General features: G+C 46.5%; 1 protein-coding gene across 3 annotated transcripts in view; it reads right to left on the bottom strand.

Moving 5' to 3' along the window:
• Positions 1 to 155: 155 nt before the first annotated feature.
• Positions 156 to 16,721, bottom strand: part of MFHAS1 (malignant fibrous histiocytoma amplified sequence 1) — a 35,073-nt gene continuing 18,507 nt past the window's right edge. The window contains exons 2-4 of one of the 3 annotated variants that reach the window (XR_004240559.1): positions 5,763 to 5,889; positions 3,857 to 4,268; positions 156 to 2,340 (exon numbers count right to left, since the gene is read on the bottom strand). Coding sequence is in view for 2 of the 3 variants with exons in the window: in XM_032110586.1 (XP_031966477.1) it covers positions 5,759 to 5,889 (131 nt within the window). In the remaining variant the exon portion in view is untranslated. Of the gene's footprint in view, positions 4,269 to 5,733; positions 5,890 to 16,721 lie in introns of all 3 variants that reach the window. The other 2 variants (XM_032110586.1, XM_032110585.1) reach the window with 2 other exon arrangements.

The raw sequence follows: 16,721 nt of genomic DNA, 5'->3' as shown, positions 1-16,721 counted from the left end.
ATACTAAATGAGGGGCTTCATGCTCAGATCCACTCAATGCCAAATCTCTTCATGACTTTGCTACAGCACAGATCTACAACTAGGTGCAGACCCTTCCAGAACTAGAGCCCAAGGAGGCACTGCAAGAGGAAAAACAAATCACACAGCCAGGACTCTCCTGGAGATTGAGATCACTTTTATTTTCAGTCATTTTGGCGAGGATGTGTGGGCAAGTGTGGGTGTGGTGCATGTATGTCTGGGCATGCATGTGTGTGTGCGCAGAGTCCTGCCCAGTGATGTAGATTATATGAATACCTGCAATTAGAGTCCATGAACTGAGCCATGAAGCATGTGATGAGTGCTACACTGCTTGCCTCTTCTTGTGCTTACTGCAGTGCAGCATCTCCACCTCCCGGCACTGCTGTTCCAAGGATGCCAGCCCAAGATCCCATCCAAAGGGCACGAGAGGAACTGAGCTCCGGGATCTGGCTCTGCAGGAGTGAGCCAGTGGATTTTCAACTCACTTAGTGAGCTCCTAAGTAACATTTGCAGTTCCCTTTGACACAACCGCATCTAATTCCTCACAGTGAGGAGCCTCTACTGCTTTGACAAACTTTAACTGCCTCAGAGGTACAACAGGGAAGAGAACACGGACCCCACATAAGCTCCAGTGCTACAGCATAGCCAAGCACACCTTGAGTTCCTGGGAAAGCAGCACCCAAATACACTGGTTTTAAAGCCACCATGAAACTGTGGCATGGGAGATGCTGCAAGGGAAATGACCCATGCTTCTGCAGCCCCCAGTCTCTTCCATCTGATTTGAGAGACCATAAGGCAGGGTAAATCCCAATCTAGGCTCTATTTCAGTTTAACTTGTTAAAGCTGAATCCTCTAAGCTCAGAGCAGAGACAATGCAGAAAGAATAGCACTGCCATGAAAGGAGACTGGTCAAAGGCATCCTGACCTTGTGGCAGGCTGGAAACAATCTTACTTCTCTGACCTTTTTGCTTATAGGACAGTTAAAACAGAGGTGTCCCACCACACAGGACCCTCTGCAGCTGCCAGAAGTCTCCAACTACTCCTGTAAGCCCTAAAATGACCTAGATGTGCAGCATCATTCTTTGCTCTGCCAATTTGTAGGCTGCTTAGGGACATGCAATTCCTCATGTTACACAGACCCAGAAGAAGGCAAAGCTGCTATCCTGGGAGTTTCACTTGGACGGGTGCAGGTTTAAATCCCAGGTTTTGCTTCAGAGCGTAACATGAGGTACTCCAGGACATCTTCCAGCTGCTGAAAGTCAGTAAGTGCAAAGCAGTTTGCCAGCTCTGCTTCCAAACCTGCCTGAACCAGTTTCAGCAGGAAATCAAAAAGTGGTCAAGCAAGGGGTCTGCAAACCAATAAGCAAAACCAACACAATCATCTCGAGTGAAGTAGGCATCTAGGAGATTGCCAGGAGATTCTCCTCCTATTCCAAAGGAGTTAAATTCATTGTCAGCTCCACAGGGAGACAGCTGATGCCCCAGTCCTTTCTGACCTCTTTATAATACATCTTCAGTAAAGGCTGAAGAGTGCTCCATAGAGGCTTTAGTCATTTCTAACAGTTTGGTAACTCTCCAAGCAGGGACAAAACAGGAACATAATACATACTCTGAACTCAGGTATCTGCTGTTAGGGCACTGCATTGAGGCCCTCTTTCCTTGTAGCTTGATTCATGAAAAATGACAGATCCTTCAAAAATACAGGGCCCTCATCCCTGGGGCTCAGGGATATTAAGTGAGGTCTGAGGCAGGAGCTCAGCAAAGGGACACTGTATAAGGATCCCAGGACGCATCCTTAAAAGACAGCGACAGCAAAATCAAAAGTACTGTGAGCTGCTTGGTTTGGTTCTCCTGTATGGATCTCCCACCTGGCAATTGCAAAGGGGAGATGCTTCTGAACTGCATAGAAAATTAAATGGCTTTTGCATATTAAAAAAATTCAGATGAAAACACAGTTACACCAGTTACTAAACAGTGGGTGGATGAGCAATCACTGTTTCATATTAAATAGACCCAACTAGACTGATCTCCATACTGCCACACTCCCGGCATTACGGCTTCAGTGCACAGCAGCAGACTGAGTGCCTGCAAAGGCCAGGGAATGCTCCCACGGAGGTGGCACACCCTGGCAGGAGGGCTGCAGTCCCAAGGAGCAGGCTGTAAGACGTCTGCTCTGTCCTCTCACTCCTTCAATGCTCACGCATCCCAGACCAGATGGGCACACTGGGAAACAGGCCTCCGGCTGGAAAAGGATTCCAGTTTGTGGTTTCTTTACAATGTGGTTTCCACGCAACTTCACAGCAACAAATCGCTAGTTTCTTCCTATGGAGAATGGAAAGAGAGGTGAGTAGCAGCAAAACAGGAGGAGAAGGCCACCCAGCACGGGAGGTGACAGTAGGGAATGCTCTAACACAAGTTTTGCCTGTACCAGGCATGTTTCAAGGGCAGCAAGACTCAGGACAAGGGAGTCTCCTAGTATTATTCCTGACCACCATTCAAAGATCTCACCTCCCTTCCACCTCCAGCCACCACAGACAATTTTGAGTCTCCAGTTTATCCACAGCAACACAGAAGCACAATCAATTAATGAGTCTCACTGACGTAAGAAGGTTCATTGCCAGAGGTAGCAGGTCAACACGTGAAATCTGAGACCAAGCTACCCTCCCAAGCTGGAACGATTCCCTGAAGAGACATGAAGCTGACTGAGCTGCCAGCTTTTATTTGGCAGCTTTTCCCCCTTAAGTAAGGTACATGGCTTGATTTCTTCTACCTGGCCTCTGGATCTCCTGCTGGAGCAGCTTCTGCCCTGCTTTCCCAGCATTAAGTTCTTGCCAATGGGAAGATTTACAGCCTTGCACATAAAGCTGGTATTTGAAGGATCAGAAACCAGGGGAATATCACCTGTGCAACAGCAGCAGGTTCCAGCAGGACACATCACTGCCTTGCAGTGGTTGCAGGCCTGGCCAGCTCACATCCTGGTGGGCACTGCCTGCTGAGCTGTACCAGCCATCCCAGGTCTGCCATCACAGCCCGAAGAATTAAGAGCTGTACATTAACACAAGTATTTTAAGTCCCTCATCTCTCAGACCTCCCCCAGCATCTGATGATCGGATCCTGGCTCTGAAAATGCCTGCCTCCTATTGATTTACACTAAATAAATATTTGCATGGAACAGGGCTCACAGGTACCAGGGCTCAGCTGCAGGGCACAAACTAACAGCAACATCTTATGAATCCTCAAAATCACATAGCTGGGGGAGAAACAAGAACTTTGGTGCCAGTGCTCAGCCTGCCCTTTCCCATATCTGGAGAGGGAAAATGGCTGCTCATGAAGCATGGCTGCCAGGGTCAGCCCAAGGAGATCAGGATCAGTTTGTACCACACAGCCACACACTGCTTCACTAGATCTCTGCACAAAGATGCCTGGGTGGCTTTTCTAGGAGGAGGATCAAGATCTAGATTTTTAGTACTCTAGTGGACACAATACATGGAGAGTACCACAATGGCAGTACCAGAGCATCCAGACATGGCAGACCAGCAGCTGTTCAGGGATAGTGGTAAGACTAGGGATAAGAAATAGCATGTGCCAGAGGCACACTGACTGCCCTGCTTTCATCCCTGCATGATCATAGCACATCCTCACCACTTCATGGCACAACGTATGTGAATGCACAGGGCAGGAAACATTTCCCAGCCTGCTTCTCCTCCTGCTGTGCCAGCCTCAGCCCAAGATTGCTGCATGGGACACTGCCAACTGTTTTGTGGTGGAGCAATTTTAAAGGCTTCACAGTACCAACCCACTCCCTGGCAAAGCCTTGGCCAACTGCCACAAAACTCACTTGTCCAGGAACAAATCCAGGGAATCCCGCTACAGCTCATTTCAAGAGACTTTCCTCCAAGCAGGTCTGAATTAAATGGTATACCAAGAACATTTTTACATTCATCATGAGATCCAAATGGGTTTTCAACACGCGATCAGTGGGTCCACAGAAACCTATCCCCAGTGCTTTCCCTCTGGCCAGCGGCCCTGCCATCTGCAGCAATCATTTTCCTTCATGCCTTGTCATCCCCAACCTCCAGATGACTCCACTCCAGCCACGAAGCCCCCACCTGGGAGCTGCCCTGCCCCACAGCATTTCAGAGTCCAAAGTCCCATTGATCCCCGTCAGCACCAACTCCATGGGAGCACTGCAGAGCATCAGCCATGTTCTGCCCGGTGGAAAACCTTTGGCACCAGCACTGACGGTTTATCTGGAAGAGGAAAGGATAAAGAAAAAGTAATGTAGCAGGGTTCATAGTGCTTGTCATGAATAACCTAAGACACACATTTTCTCTAGGCTTCTAAATAGGGAGTGTGAAGTAAAGTAAAAGTAACACAGGCCTTTCTGAGAACACAAGTTTCCTGCCAGCACAGTGACTGCGAAACTGGGACACAGTTAACAGACATTGTGGAAGGCAGGCTGGAGGACAGGAGGACAGGAGGTATACCCTGACAGCACAGTACAACAAAAATGGCACTCTCAGGTTAGAAACGTACTGTGCCAAGTGCATACACACAGGAGGACCAAATGAACAGGCAGTAGTGACCTGTGGCTCAGTATCAGAGCAGCTACTTTGTTTTCTACCCCAGGTGGGCACTTCAGCCTCACCTTCACACGCAGCTCAACAACCACCCATCACTGAAGCTATTCTCTACCAGAAGGAGTGGTATTTTGGAATGGGAGGGTACTGAACAGAGAGAACAGCATCTAAAGCTACTGTCAAGACACTGAAGTGAAAGTAACAGGCATTTGCATGCAGCACAGCAGCAGACACCAGAAAGACACTCAGCTGCTCCTCTAAGGGCCATACCAAATTCCCTTGTGCCACTCCAATTAAAACAGACTATGGCTGAATTTTTGTTTTGCAGGAAAACCCATGCCTCAAAAAGCCAAGGCACTGGCTGCTTTTGTGAGTGTTGCTGCACATTTTTTCCCACCACAATACAGCTCTGTTTTCCAAGCACATTCCCACTCTGTGAAGTACATATAGGCTATAGATACACAAGAGAGGAGGGCTTCTCTCCAGGGGGACCTCACCAAGTTGGAGGACTGGACCAACAACAGCGCTGTGAAATTCAACAAGAACAAGTGCATAACTCTACACCTACGACAGGACAACCCCATGCACCCCCATAGTCTGGGGTCCTGCTGGCTTTGGATCTGGTGGAGAACATGTTGAACACAAGCCAGCAATGCATCTTATGGCAATGAAAGCCAAGTTAATAAAATAAAATAATAGCTGAGACTCAGATGGAACAAGAGGAAAGAAGTTCTGTCCCAGAATAAAGTCTGGAGAGGTGGTAGCACCTTCATCCTTGTCATCCAAGGATGACATCCTCACCTATACAAGGTCTCAAGGAACCTGACCTGCCTGTGAGAGTGGTCCTGTTTGAGCAGCGGGTGTACAGAAATCTCCTGAGGTCCCATCCTACCAAAACCCACCCACGACTGCATTATCTCCTGATCTGTCCTGCCCAATGTGTGTCTTGCATCTGCCGCAACACAGCTCAGAGAACACCTCAGCCCATTTCACTGTACTTCCTATCCTCTGAGTGGGCTGTCTACAGCCACAAATAATTAGAACAGTCCCCAGGCTGGCTGTGGGGCTGCTACCTTCCAGAAAAAAAGTGCTTAGTGAGGGCATGTTTTACATAGGCTTTCTGGTGTCTACTGACAGGGGAATAGGTCTGCTTTCTGGTCTCACTTGGAACAAGGGCTGATCACAGTAGGAGTGGGGGGGTAAACCAAGGCAACATTAACTCGCTCGCTGCCGTTCTTGGGACAGATGATCTCCGTCAGTCCCTCTGGTCTCGGCTGACTCAGCAGTTCTCCTGTGAATAAAGGAAAACAATGAAAACTTCTAAGCATCAGCAAGGCAATTTTTGTTTTAGCATGCCCTTCCTCTCCCCCTCACCAGGTAAGCATCCATGAGCGACAAAGGCGAGCACTGCAAGAGGGCTTACTGGTCCTGCAATGCAAGCAGGTCCCATACACGTAACCATGGTGAATGTCCTGAGTACAGCTTGGAGACATGCTAGTCACCACACACGTAACATCTACTATCTTTCCTGTCTCTGCTTTGAATCACTGCACACAGACTCAAGAGCTCCTTAGGAATTCATAGCATCTAGATGGAAGATTCCCTAATGATTCTCTCCCTGGGTGCATTTGCCACAACTGCCATGGGACTGCTGCTGCATCCTGTCAGGACCCTTGGCTATGCTGTACTCTGCTGAGCATGCACATCCCAGCTCCCAGCTGTCAGCTCATCCATAATGGAGGCAATACGAGCTCTGTATTGAGTCAGTAGCAGTGGGGGGCTCTCACACCGCCTGGTATCCCTCTGTGAAGTAAGCTGCGTCAGCTCCGCTGTTCAAGTGCCAAGTTGGCAGCTCCTCACTGCTGGCACCCTTGTGGAATGTAGTTCAGGGCAAGACACAGGTCAGCACAGTGAGAGGGGAAAGCCAGTTGCTGAGATGTGCCCAGCCCCGGGGAACACTTCCCCAACAGCTCACTCAGAGCAAATCAAGTTTCCTCCTGGCTCCACTCCACAGATGACTGGCCCCAGCAAGCCAGGTCCCCCAGACATCAATATGCCATCTCCTCAGAGTAGTCCAGCTACAGTTTAGCACCCAACAGCGCCAGAAACACCTCTTGATACCTGTCTGGGAGGTAGGGTCTGCTCTCAAAGGCAATATGGGATGACCAGCAAGGGCTCAATTCTTCTGAGTGTGCCTATATGGGTGCCAAACAGACCTACCCAAGGCAGAGGCACCAGATCACAACCAGCTTGATCAGTGACTTTCTTTACAGAGGCAGGCCAGCTGTAAGTGGGCTGCAGCCACAGGTCCACACAAAACTGTCTGGACCCATCAATCAAGCAGCCACTGTGAGCTGTCCCCACTTCCACCAAAACACTCAAGACAGATGGTGCTGGGACTCCTCTATTTTTAAATGCACTTGCAATAAATTCCTCTGCTGTTAAAGAACATCAGTTGTTCTCCTTGTGTCTAGTTGCTATTGCTGGGCACCCCAGGAAAAACAGAAAAGAAATCACACTTCAAAGTACTGCTCAGCCTGTGCAGCAATAGCACAAAAGGCAGCCCCATCACGGGGCATGAAGCCCTGCAAATGCTGCTTCCCTCTTCTCCTTCTCACACTGCTTCTCTTCTCACTTTCAGGAAATAGCAGATCTAAAACCCCTTGTTTTTTCCAAAGCATGGAATTTCATATCGTGAAAACAGAGGAGAGGGCCTGGCAAGGAACACACACCGTTCACCTTGAGAGATACCCCACTTTGTAGGGCCAGCAATTCCAGTTTGCTCCCATGGTCTACAGTCTGAATTCACATTTGGTTTGAGTATCTCCCGTCATCTCACACCTACACTCAAACCTGAACTGGCAGAGCAGCTTTTAAGCGAGGAAGACGCATCTTCCGAACCAGAAGAAATGTTATGGCATTTGCAATTCAAAGTTAAGTCTGCAAGGCAGCGTCCTCAATTACATGAGCTGTCATACTTTGAAAGCAGCATTGCAACCCATCAAGCACGTACGCCACAGGGCTCCATGTCCCAACAATTCCCAGGTTTCCAACCCCAGGCTGACTTCCACTGCAGTATTGATAACTGTACTAAAAGCACCATCTCTGAAAGATGAGTCACAAAATCAGAGCACCATTATACACTTTAAAGACAGGGCTAATATCCATTAGATCTTAAACGAGAGGAGTACAATAAGACTGGTCTGTCTGCTTGAGCCTTCATTCCTATCTTCCCACTTCAGAAATACTTAGATGGTGATTTCTCATGCAGAGAAGATTGCTGTAGGGTAAAATAGATGTCTGATTTGCAGGCAAACCCCTTGCCATGGCTCTTCAGTCACCCTCCTTTTCTTTATGGCTTTACTTTCTCCTCTAGGCTGTTTCTGGGATAAAGATCACCTTACTCTGTGCCCAGCCACAACCAAAGCTCCTCCAGCCCCACTCCCATTTCCTGCTGACATACGTGCTGCTCCCCAGAAGAAAGACTTTTCTTATAATTTCTCCATAAGACATACCATGCACCAAGTGGACAGAAGGTCAACTATGCGTCCTTACTATTCCTCCCCCTTTCAGCTAAAAGATGTCCTGCTGCTTTACTACACTGTTCTCATCCCCTTCTCATTGCAAACTGGTCATCTTTGCTGCACAAACTCATCACAATACTAAACCAGCTATAACTATCTAAATCACACCTAATATCACTACTGAAAAAGCTGGTGCAAATCCCATTGCAATATGCAATGTAATGTATGCTATAACAAACTAGCATTGAGACACCCTGCTTGGATACAACTCTCCAGGCCCAGAATCTCTTGGAGGTTTCAGAAGCCTCACACTTCTATTCAGAAATTATACAAACTGTAGGGGATTATCAATAAAAGTCCTCAGGGCCACAGCAGGGTGGGAAAGAGGAGATCCAGTGAGGTATTGGACTGATTGATACAAAAGGAAAAGCTAAGTGTGGAGGTGTTTGCTTGGTTTAATTGTTAAGTTTAAATCTAGCTGTAGCACCTCATGTCTGCAGTACTTGTTCTGCCCCTACATACAGGCTGTATTTTGGTTGCACATTCCTCTGTGAGCATGTCACAAATTTTACTGGAAACCTCAGTTCTGCCTGCCCTCTCTGAAAGGTTGCCTGCAATAGCACACACACAGCCACGAAGCTTATCTTAGTCTCAGCATGGACTTAGTTTTAAAATTAACTTCCACAGAAGCCACTAAGGTTTTAACCAAAACTCCAACTCCAGCAGACAAATCAGCATGACTAAGCTTATTCATCTGATTTAAGAGCATGAGCCTTATTTACAAGGCACGTTAATGCTGGGTACTTGCTGACCAAGGCCTGATGTTTAGATGCATCTAAATCCCAGTTCAGTTGATAGCAGAGAGGCACCTGCCAAGCCTGGTTAAAAGCACCTGCAAACAGAGAGCAAATGCTTTAGAAGATGCTCTTTTTGCTGCTCCTCCATTTGCAATGGCACAAATGGTGCAGAAAAGCTGTATCAGTCCTGTGGCAGCCCTCCTGGTGTTTTGGCAGAGAAATTGGTCCCTACAACCTGGTAAAATGTGCTGCACAGCAAGTTAAGGTTGAGACACAAACCAAGACCCTATCATGAAACTACCATGGTCAGTCTGGCTGCAGCAGTAAGTTGGTTTGTAAACTCCCCCAGGCATGGGCTGAGTGAGTCATGCTGCCTGCACCATTTAAAAGAAATGTGCTACACATGGGCAGTCCCAGGGATAGGCAGGAACAAACCTTCACTCATGCCCAGTGCTCTACCAGAAAGGCCTGTTTCCTTTCAGCATTAGCCAGCTCACCTGAAGCAGGTATTTCTATGTCAGCAAGATGTTCTTCACTGCCACTGTTTTTTCCCAGAACAGACACAGACACGCGCTCGCTCAGAGCCCATGCCACTGATCAGACCCATGCATGCTGCAAAGCACACTTCACTGGCCTTTAGAAAATACCCGTGAAATGCCAGATACCCATGACAAATCAGAGAGTTAGGAGAGAGGCTGACAGCAAGAAAAGCAAATACTGGTAGGAGTGTTTGGTTACTCCATGCTGGCAGCCAGACAAGGCCAGCTGTAAGCCTACTTGGCTGCCTAACAGAGAGGAAGGTTTTGCATGCAGGAAGAAAATCCCACCTAGACCATTTGCCTTTACGCAGTTCCCACTGCAATGGCTGTGCTAAGTGGCCTATGGTTCCCCATTCATGTATCAAGAATCTGCTGCAAGGCATAGGGATGAGATACTCTACTCTGGCCTGTCATGCCATCTCCTCTCCCTCAGAGCTCCCAGGAGAACACACTTGCACAGTATCAGCCTGATGATGTTTATAATTTTCATGCTGTCATTCCTGCTGTCAGGATTTGGGCCCCATTGGGACAACCAGTCAGCAGTGGATGAGCAGGACCTGGCCCTGGCTCTGTGGTCTTGCTTCTCTCTCTTCAGTCTGCTAGGGACCTTGAAGAGATATTGCTCATGCTTCACAACATGAGGAATGGAGGGCATGAGAGCCAAAACCAAGCTGCTCCTACACCTTGTCCTGCTTCAGCACTGACCCACTTACTCCACCATATATCCCAGAGCTGCTCCAACCAAGGACACACTGGTTTTTGCAGCCTCAGTGCTCATATGTTCTCTTACCCTAAATCCCTTCTCACTCTTCCTCCATGCTGAAGGGTTTCCAACACAAACCACTGCAACTGTGGTTGACTGGAGACAGACTTTACATCTCAGCCTCAACTGCTTCTCTGTCAAGCCTCCTTTGACTAATCTTTGTTTGTGACATCTCTCAGCATAGCACTCACCAGCCATGCCTTCAGGAACAGTAGAGAATAGAACACTTCAACACTGCCTGCATACCCAAAGCACGTGTCCCATGCTTGGTTTCCAACAGCAGTTGGACAACAGGGCTCACATGAGAGCTCTGGGTCTCAGAACACCCCTCTGCGTTGCATGCAGTGCCATCCTCTTTCATCCATACAGCTGCAAAGAAATTGGGGTTGGAGAAGCTACAGCTTCTGTGCCCAGCTGTTTGTTAAGGTTCAATAGCTGGAGCACTTACACAATTACATCAAAGCTGTCACAGAGGCAGGGTGAGATGAATAGCCATGTGCACAGATTTCCCCTTCTGCTTTAAGTGCAGGAAACACCCTCACACACTAGGACTTTGCAGCCAGCTCTACAAGAAATCTTCCAGGAGTCTTGGCAGAAGAAAAGGGAAGGAGATGGTGTCTCACAACAAGCCTGCTTCTACTCCACGCCATTTAAATCTTGTCTTTGCAACTCTCTGCTTAGATGAAACTAATTACTTGCTTTATACAAATGTTGCTGTGCATGACACACAAGCTTATTCTCAAGCACTGTGCACAGAAAATACTGCTCTGTACTGGTATGAATTTTTAATATGCTCCTTGCAGCACTGCCGGCATGTCACGCACAAAAATATTCCCCAGAAAGATAGAACACTGCACTTGATTTATTTCTGGAGTCCTGAGTGACCTTATCTACCCAGCCTGCTTGAGGCAGAGGGCTGGATAGAGACCTCCAAGTTAGGATTTAATTTTTTTCTCACTGAAGGCTATTCCCCTGGCTACAAATATAGCAAAAAAAAAAAACAAAACCAAAAACCAACCAACCAACCAACCAACAAAACGAAAAAGAAGCTGAAAGCAGAGACATCACAAAAGGGAGCAGAACAGAGTGCAATGCACATTATGAACAAAAGTTTCAAAAGCCTCATGTTGCAGTCCCCAGTCAAAGGAGCTTAGAACTAGCAAACAAAAACAACAACAAAAATCGCAGCCTGCCAAAGAGCCTTAGTGGGAGAGACTGCTGTGCAAAAAAGGCAACAGAAAAGAAAAACTGTTGGTAAGCACTGATCACAACAGCAGGCTGGTGAGCAGAACCACCCATCAGGTACAGCACATACTCAGGAACCAATGAGCCTGGGATTTGATATCATTTAAAAAGAAAGGGAAGGCTTGAAAACAAAAAGAAAGCTTGCTCTGGAAATGTGGAGTGGGAAAGGCAGCCATCTGCAAGGCAGAGAACTAGCTTGAAGAGGTGAGTCCCCAAGACCAGAAGCTGATAGCACAGAGAATAGCGTGCGGAGAGCAAGAGTTAGAGCTTTCCAAAATATGCAAAAGGAACCGATTTCTCCTTTGAAGGGTTCAAGACTGAAAACACCAACAGCTTCCTTGAGCAGAGAGCAGTCTCCTGTGGCTGCCCAGCTCCAATCTAGAGCATCACAACTGCTAGAGGGGCAGACTCAGCCTTGGGGCTACTGGCTGATCCAAGCACTGGACAACTTTCCAGTTCCAGCATCAGCCATCTCTCAAGCCAGCACCTCATCTCTAGGCCTCACAACTCTGACTGTGGACATATATATGGCTCGCCTGGCATACTTCCCCCAGATGGCTGCATGGGAAATTGTCTTCTCAAGTCTATTAAGTCATGTGAGGTGAAAGAAACACAAAACAACCTCTGGAAACAGACAGCAGTGCTTTTCAGCTTGGAGCTGACAGGTCAAGCTTTAGAACCCAGAGCTGCAGTCCTCCAGGCCAGGAACCCCAGAGGTGCTGCAGAAGCTGGGCTCTGCTCAGCTCAAGGCCAGGCAGCTTTTCCCACAGCAGCTGAGATCACCCCACACTTTACCTCCTACCCAAGGAACTGCCAGGCTAATCACCCTGGCAGGAAGCCCAGGGCTTCGCTAAAGGCTAGCGTGCTCTGCAAGGCCTGTCCAGGAGACACAGGCAGACAGATGCTGCAACGGGCAATCATTAAGTCTATTTTCTGCCACTCAGGGAAGGGGAGAGTCACACAAACACCAGCTATGGTCGAAAGGCTTAAGAGGGTTAAATATCCTCCTTCTTCCACAAGTCATTATAGGGTCAGCTAGCTCTTAACCCATCACTGTCACAGCAGAAGAGGACATTGACACACCTGAACATTTGCAAAAGCTCTGGGGAAGCCCTTGGCACTGGACCGAGCATACCTCTGTGCGGAGAACTTGAGTGGAAAGTGTTGTGGATGTTCGACTCAACAGCTACAGGAAGTTGATTACCCAAAATACCAAATTACAACTCATACACTAATTTTCTCCTCATGAGTTATTTGAGACCATCCCTTACCAGTGTGGCAGTACAAGGCTTCCAAGTATAAAACCTGGAAAACTCTGTGTTTGTCCCAAAACATTAGTTAATTATATTTTTCTCAGGCTCATAGAAGTTATAGTTAGAACTGGAAATCAATTAAAAGCAAATAAAAAAACTCCTTACATTCCCCAAACCACACAATTTAGTACTTCCCATCTGCAGACTCACAAACACAAATGCAGAGAGCAGTAAATGATCAAAACAGTTTCGTTAAAATAACTCCAGGGGCAGTCATGAAAGTTTGAGCCTTCTGTCTCCTGGCAGTACAAAATGAGCAGTTCTGAGAAATAAAAGATGGTTGTCATCTAACCTATTCGGAAACCAGTGTGGGTAAGTGATCTACCATCAATGTGGCTGCACAACGAATGCAACTTCTCTCTCCTCCTTCCACAGTCCATGAGATACTGAGTGCAGACAGCATTTATGCCAGGTAACACTGACATCTCAGCAAATTGCCATGAGGAGAGAAGGCTGTGACTTTTGACACCACTGCTCCTTCCAAAAAGATGAGGGAAGGGGATGAAGAAGATGTGATTTCTCCACTCTGTTTCATCAAACTCATTATATTTCAAATAGTATTTCAGCTTGAGTAGCTTCCCTTGTTCAGCTTCATCTCTACCTATTCTGTTGGGCACTCCATCTTTCTTCTCCCTGTGCAGTAGGGAAGGTGGGAACAAGCCATCTCTTCCCATTAGTGACCAGAGCTGACAATGGAGGAAGGACGTGACCAAAGGGGACAAGCAACCAGCACAAGATAAAGTCTTAGAAAAATGAGAGGGGGCACTGGGGAAAAACTGAGAAAATAAAATATCCTTCAAATTGCTGAATGTCCTTGTAATATCTGAAAAGCTTCTTGAATTGGTAGGCTGCAACACAGTACTTTCTGATAACTGCAATACAAAGCCATGAAAAATTGATTTGCTTCATTAACATTTTAGGACCTTATTAGCTGGAATGAAATTGACTGTCAAGGCATTTTAAGGGAGAGTCATGGTGTAATGAGCTCAGTGCCAATTATCCTCATCCCAGAATAGAAACAGGCCTGTCACTGAGTAACCAGGCCCAGAATCTACCTTTTGGTTATTTTTAATTCCACCCCTTCAGCCCTATCTGCCATAAGCACTTTCCCAATCTGCCAAAGCAAGGCACCAGCTGGAGAGAAAGCTGCAGCCAGCCCCAACCTGTCCTTACCCAGTAACAGCAAGGGACAACTGCACACAGAGCATCCACCTGAACACTAGACACCACTGGCTGCAGACAGTCCAGACAGCAACAATTCCCATCAGTCTCAGCCCATCTTTCCAAACATTTCAAAGTAATTTCAAAGCTATTACTCCCCCATCACAAAGGAGATGCTGACCCTTCTTTTATCCAGATGATCAGCACACCGCAGGTCCAACTAAATGGAAAAAAAGCAGTTTGAAAGAGTTCCCAAAGCCATTACTATGATAAGCAGTTAACAGGCAGGGTTCACTGAAGTCTGCAGGGAGTACCAGGACTGGTCACCATCCTGCTACCTCTGTCTCTCTGTTTGGGTCACAACACATTAATAGGTGGCCATGTGAAAAGCCAGCCCCCAGAGCAGGCCGTACAAGACTCAGTCCCACTGACTTCTAGTCTTATGCAACTGATGAGGCCGGGCCAAGACTCCATCTGCCCTTCTGCTAACTTTAGAGAATTAGCCAAGTCTGCAAGACACTTTTCCTCACAATAGTCTGGCAACTAATACTGCACCCTGAACTGGCTGATTGTTTCCTGCCTGCTCCAACACAAAAACTAGAAAGCCTCAATGCAGGTACTACATGGTGCACGTGAGGAAAAGCAAAAGGAAGCACCTGACAGAGACTGCAGATGGCTGCAACGCAAGGGTTCACAAGCAGACCAGACTGGCAAAGTGTCTTCAAGCATTGCTAAAGAGACAAATCCACCCGCTGATGACAGACTAAGGCTGGGAGAGCACTTGGGACAATTTTTTTTCCCTGTTGGCTTACTCCTTCCTCACAAGATGCATGCCATGGTCGAAGGTAGGATTCTGGCTATGAAGCCCCTCTTCTAGAAGTTGACCGGTGTCCAGCTGGGAAGTGAAAAACCTGGAGTTCTCCCTTGTAGTAACCTTTTACACTCTAGCACAGCATCCTTTCTTCCTTTTTTTTTTTTTTAATTTACTTGCCTTTTGCCAGCCAAGCAAAAGGAGAACAAACCAAAAGACACATACAAGACTTGTGTTTACGTGTGCTGCCCAACAGTTTTCTCTGAAATTAAATTAACTCCTCTCTGGGTAAAAGTAACTTGATTCCATGAGTTGCTGTTGCCTTAGGGCCATTCCAAGGTTTCAGTGTGTTTTGCAAACTGAACTGGAAGCAGCTGTATTTTCAAACCTGTTGCGGTAAGTATTCTCTCCCAGATCACTTAAGGTGAGATGCATGTGCAATACCCCTCTGTAAAGCTATTCTGGTCACCCTAAAACACTCACTGTTCATCAGGACAACCACAGTCCACTTAAACATAGGAACATTGTTTTTTTACCCTTCAACATCTACTGGTCTAAGGAGAAAAGTCTTAACACCATAGGTTCTGCTCATACTCAAATCAAGTGTTTTACCTGGTTATTGAACCAACTTGAACTCATCCCTGTTCTAATCTATCAACATAACTTTGTATTGAAGTAATTTTACTGGGGAATTTGGTTTATGCATGAACATAACAAAATTTATTCTAGGCTCATGCTTAATTGGAACAAAATGCCTCCACAGCACTTTTCCTTCAAAGCTATCCACTTTCTACAAAGTAATAACTAACCCCACACTACATGCTGTCCACAGGTATGGCTTTAGCTGACCAGGAAGCTGCAGGATCAGAGAAGTTTCCTTAATTACAAGGACATCAGCTATAACTTCCTTATATGCATATCATTTTTTCCTTTACACTCTAGTTTGTTAAGTACATCCTTAGTCAAGTGTTTCTTCCTTGTGAGACTGAGTGTGATGTAGATTTGCATCAAGCTATATGGCTAAAATCAGAGGGAACAGAGCACCAAGACTAGTGGCAAATTCTCCTCTTGGTCTCATGCATAATGCCACAATTAAAGCATTGCTGGTGCACATGGAAGTGCCCAAGCAGCACTTCACAGAGCTCAGAGCCTGAGTCTCCCTATGCCAACAGAGGTGGAAAACTGATTTTTGTTTTGAATCTACTCTATTTGTTTGGTTTAATGTATCTTTTGTTATTACCAAAATTGCTGTCTTTGAAATTTGAGTGACCTGCTGGCTTTCTCTTGCTCAATGATAGGACATCCTTTTACTGGATCCTTTTACTGGACATAGGTCTATCCTTTTACTATTAACAGCTTTTACTTGTTCCCTTTTCCAGAGGGGATGAGAGCTAATATTTTGATTTTTCTTTTCTTTTTGTGTTGATTTTGGATTCCTTAGCATTTCCAATAATTTAACCAGTCTTTTCTGAACACTCTCATTCCCCAATATCCAAACCGATGACAGCCAACTAAAAGCTGTAAATCAATGCAATAGCTAGCTTTTTCTTACAAATACCTTTTTCCCAAGGAAAATTGCTTATTTATGAACTTAATATTATAGATTGTTTTATTATCTCTGCTGAGACCAATTCTTATGGCTTTTTATTCTACCACTGGAATGACTCCCAGTGAGAAGTCACGTGAAAACAGAAACAATAGCTTTGCTACTTAACTCTTACAGAGTACATTGCCTGCTAAATGCCATCTGGTATGGGTTCTCAGTGCCCAAAAGTCAACTGCAGCATCCATCTTTGCTGTTTAAAAATCGCTTCTATGGTAGTCATGTTTGTTACTGAAACAGGAAGGAGCTATGGGGCCCAGAAAGAACTCATCAGCCTCCCAGGGAGGCAGCAGTACTGCCAGGAGAACATTTAACTCCTCCACCATTTCTTCTACCCCCCTGCACCTTTCCAGGAGCTGCCAGTTTC

Source organism: Corvus moneduloides, chromosome 5 (assembly GCF_009650955.1).
Source record: "Corvus moneduloides isolate bCorMon1 chromosome 5, bCorMon1.pri, whole genome shotgun sequence".
Classification (NCBI taxonomy): Eukaryota; Metazoa; Chordata; class Aves; order Passeriformes; family Corvidae; genus Corvus; species Corvus moneduloides.
This window is presented reverse-complemented; position numbering and strand designations above follow the sequence as displayed.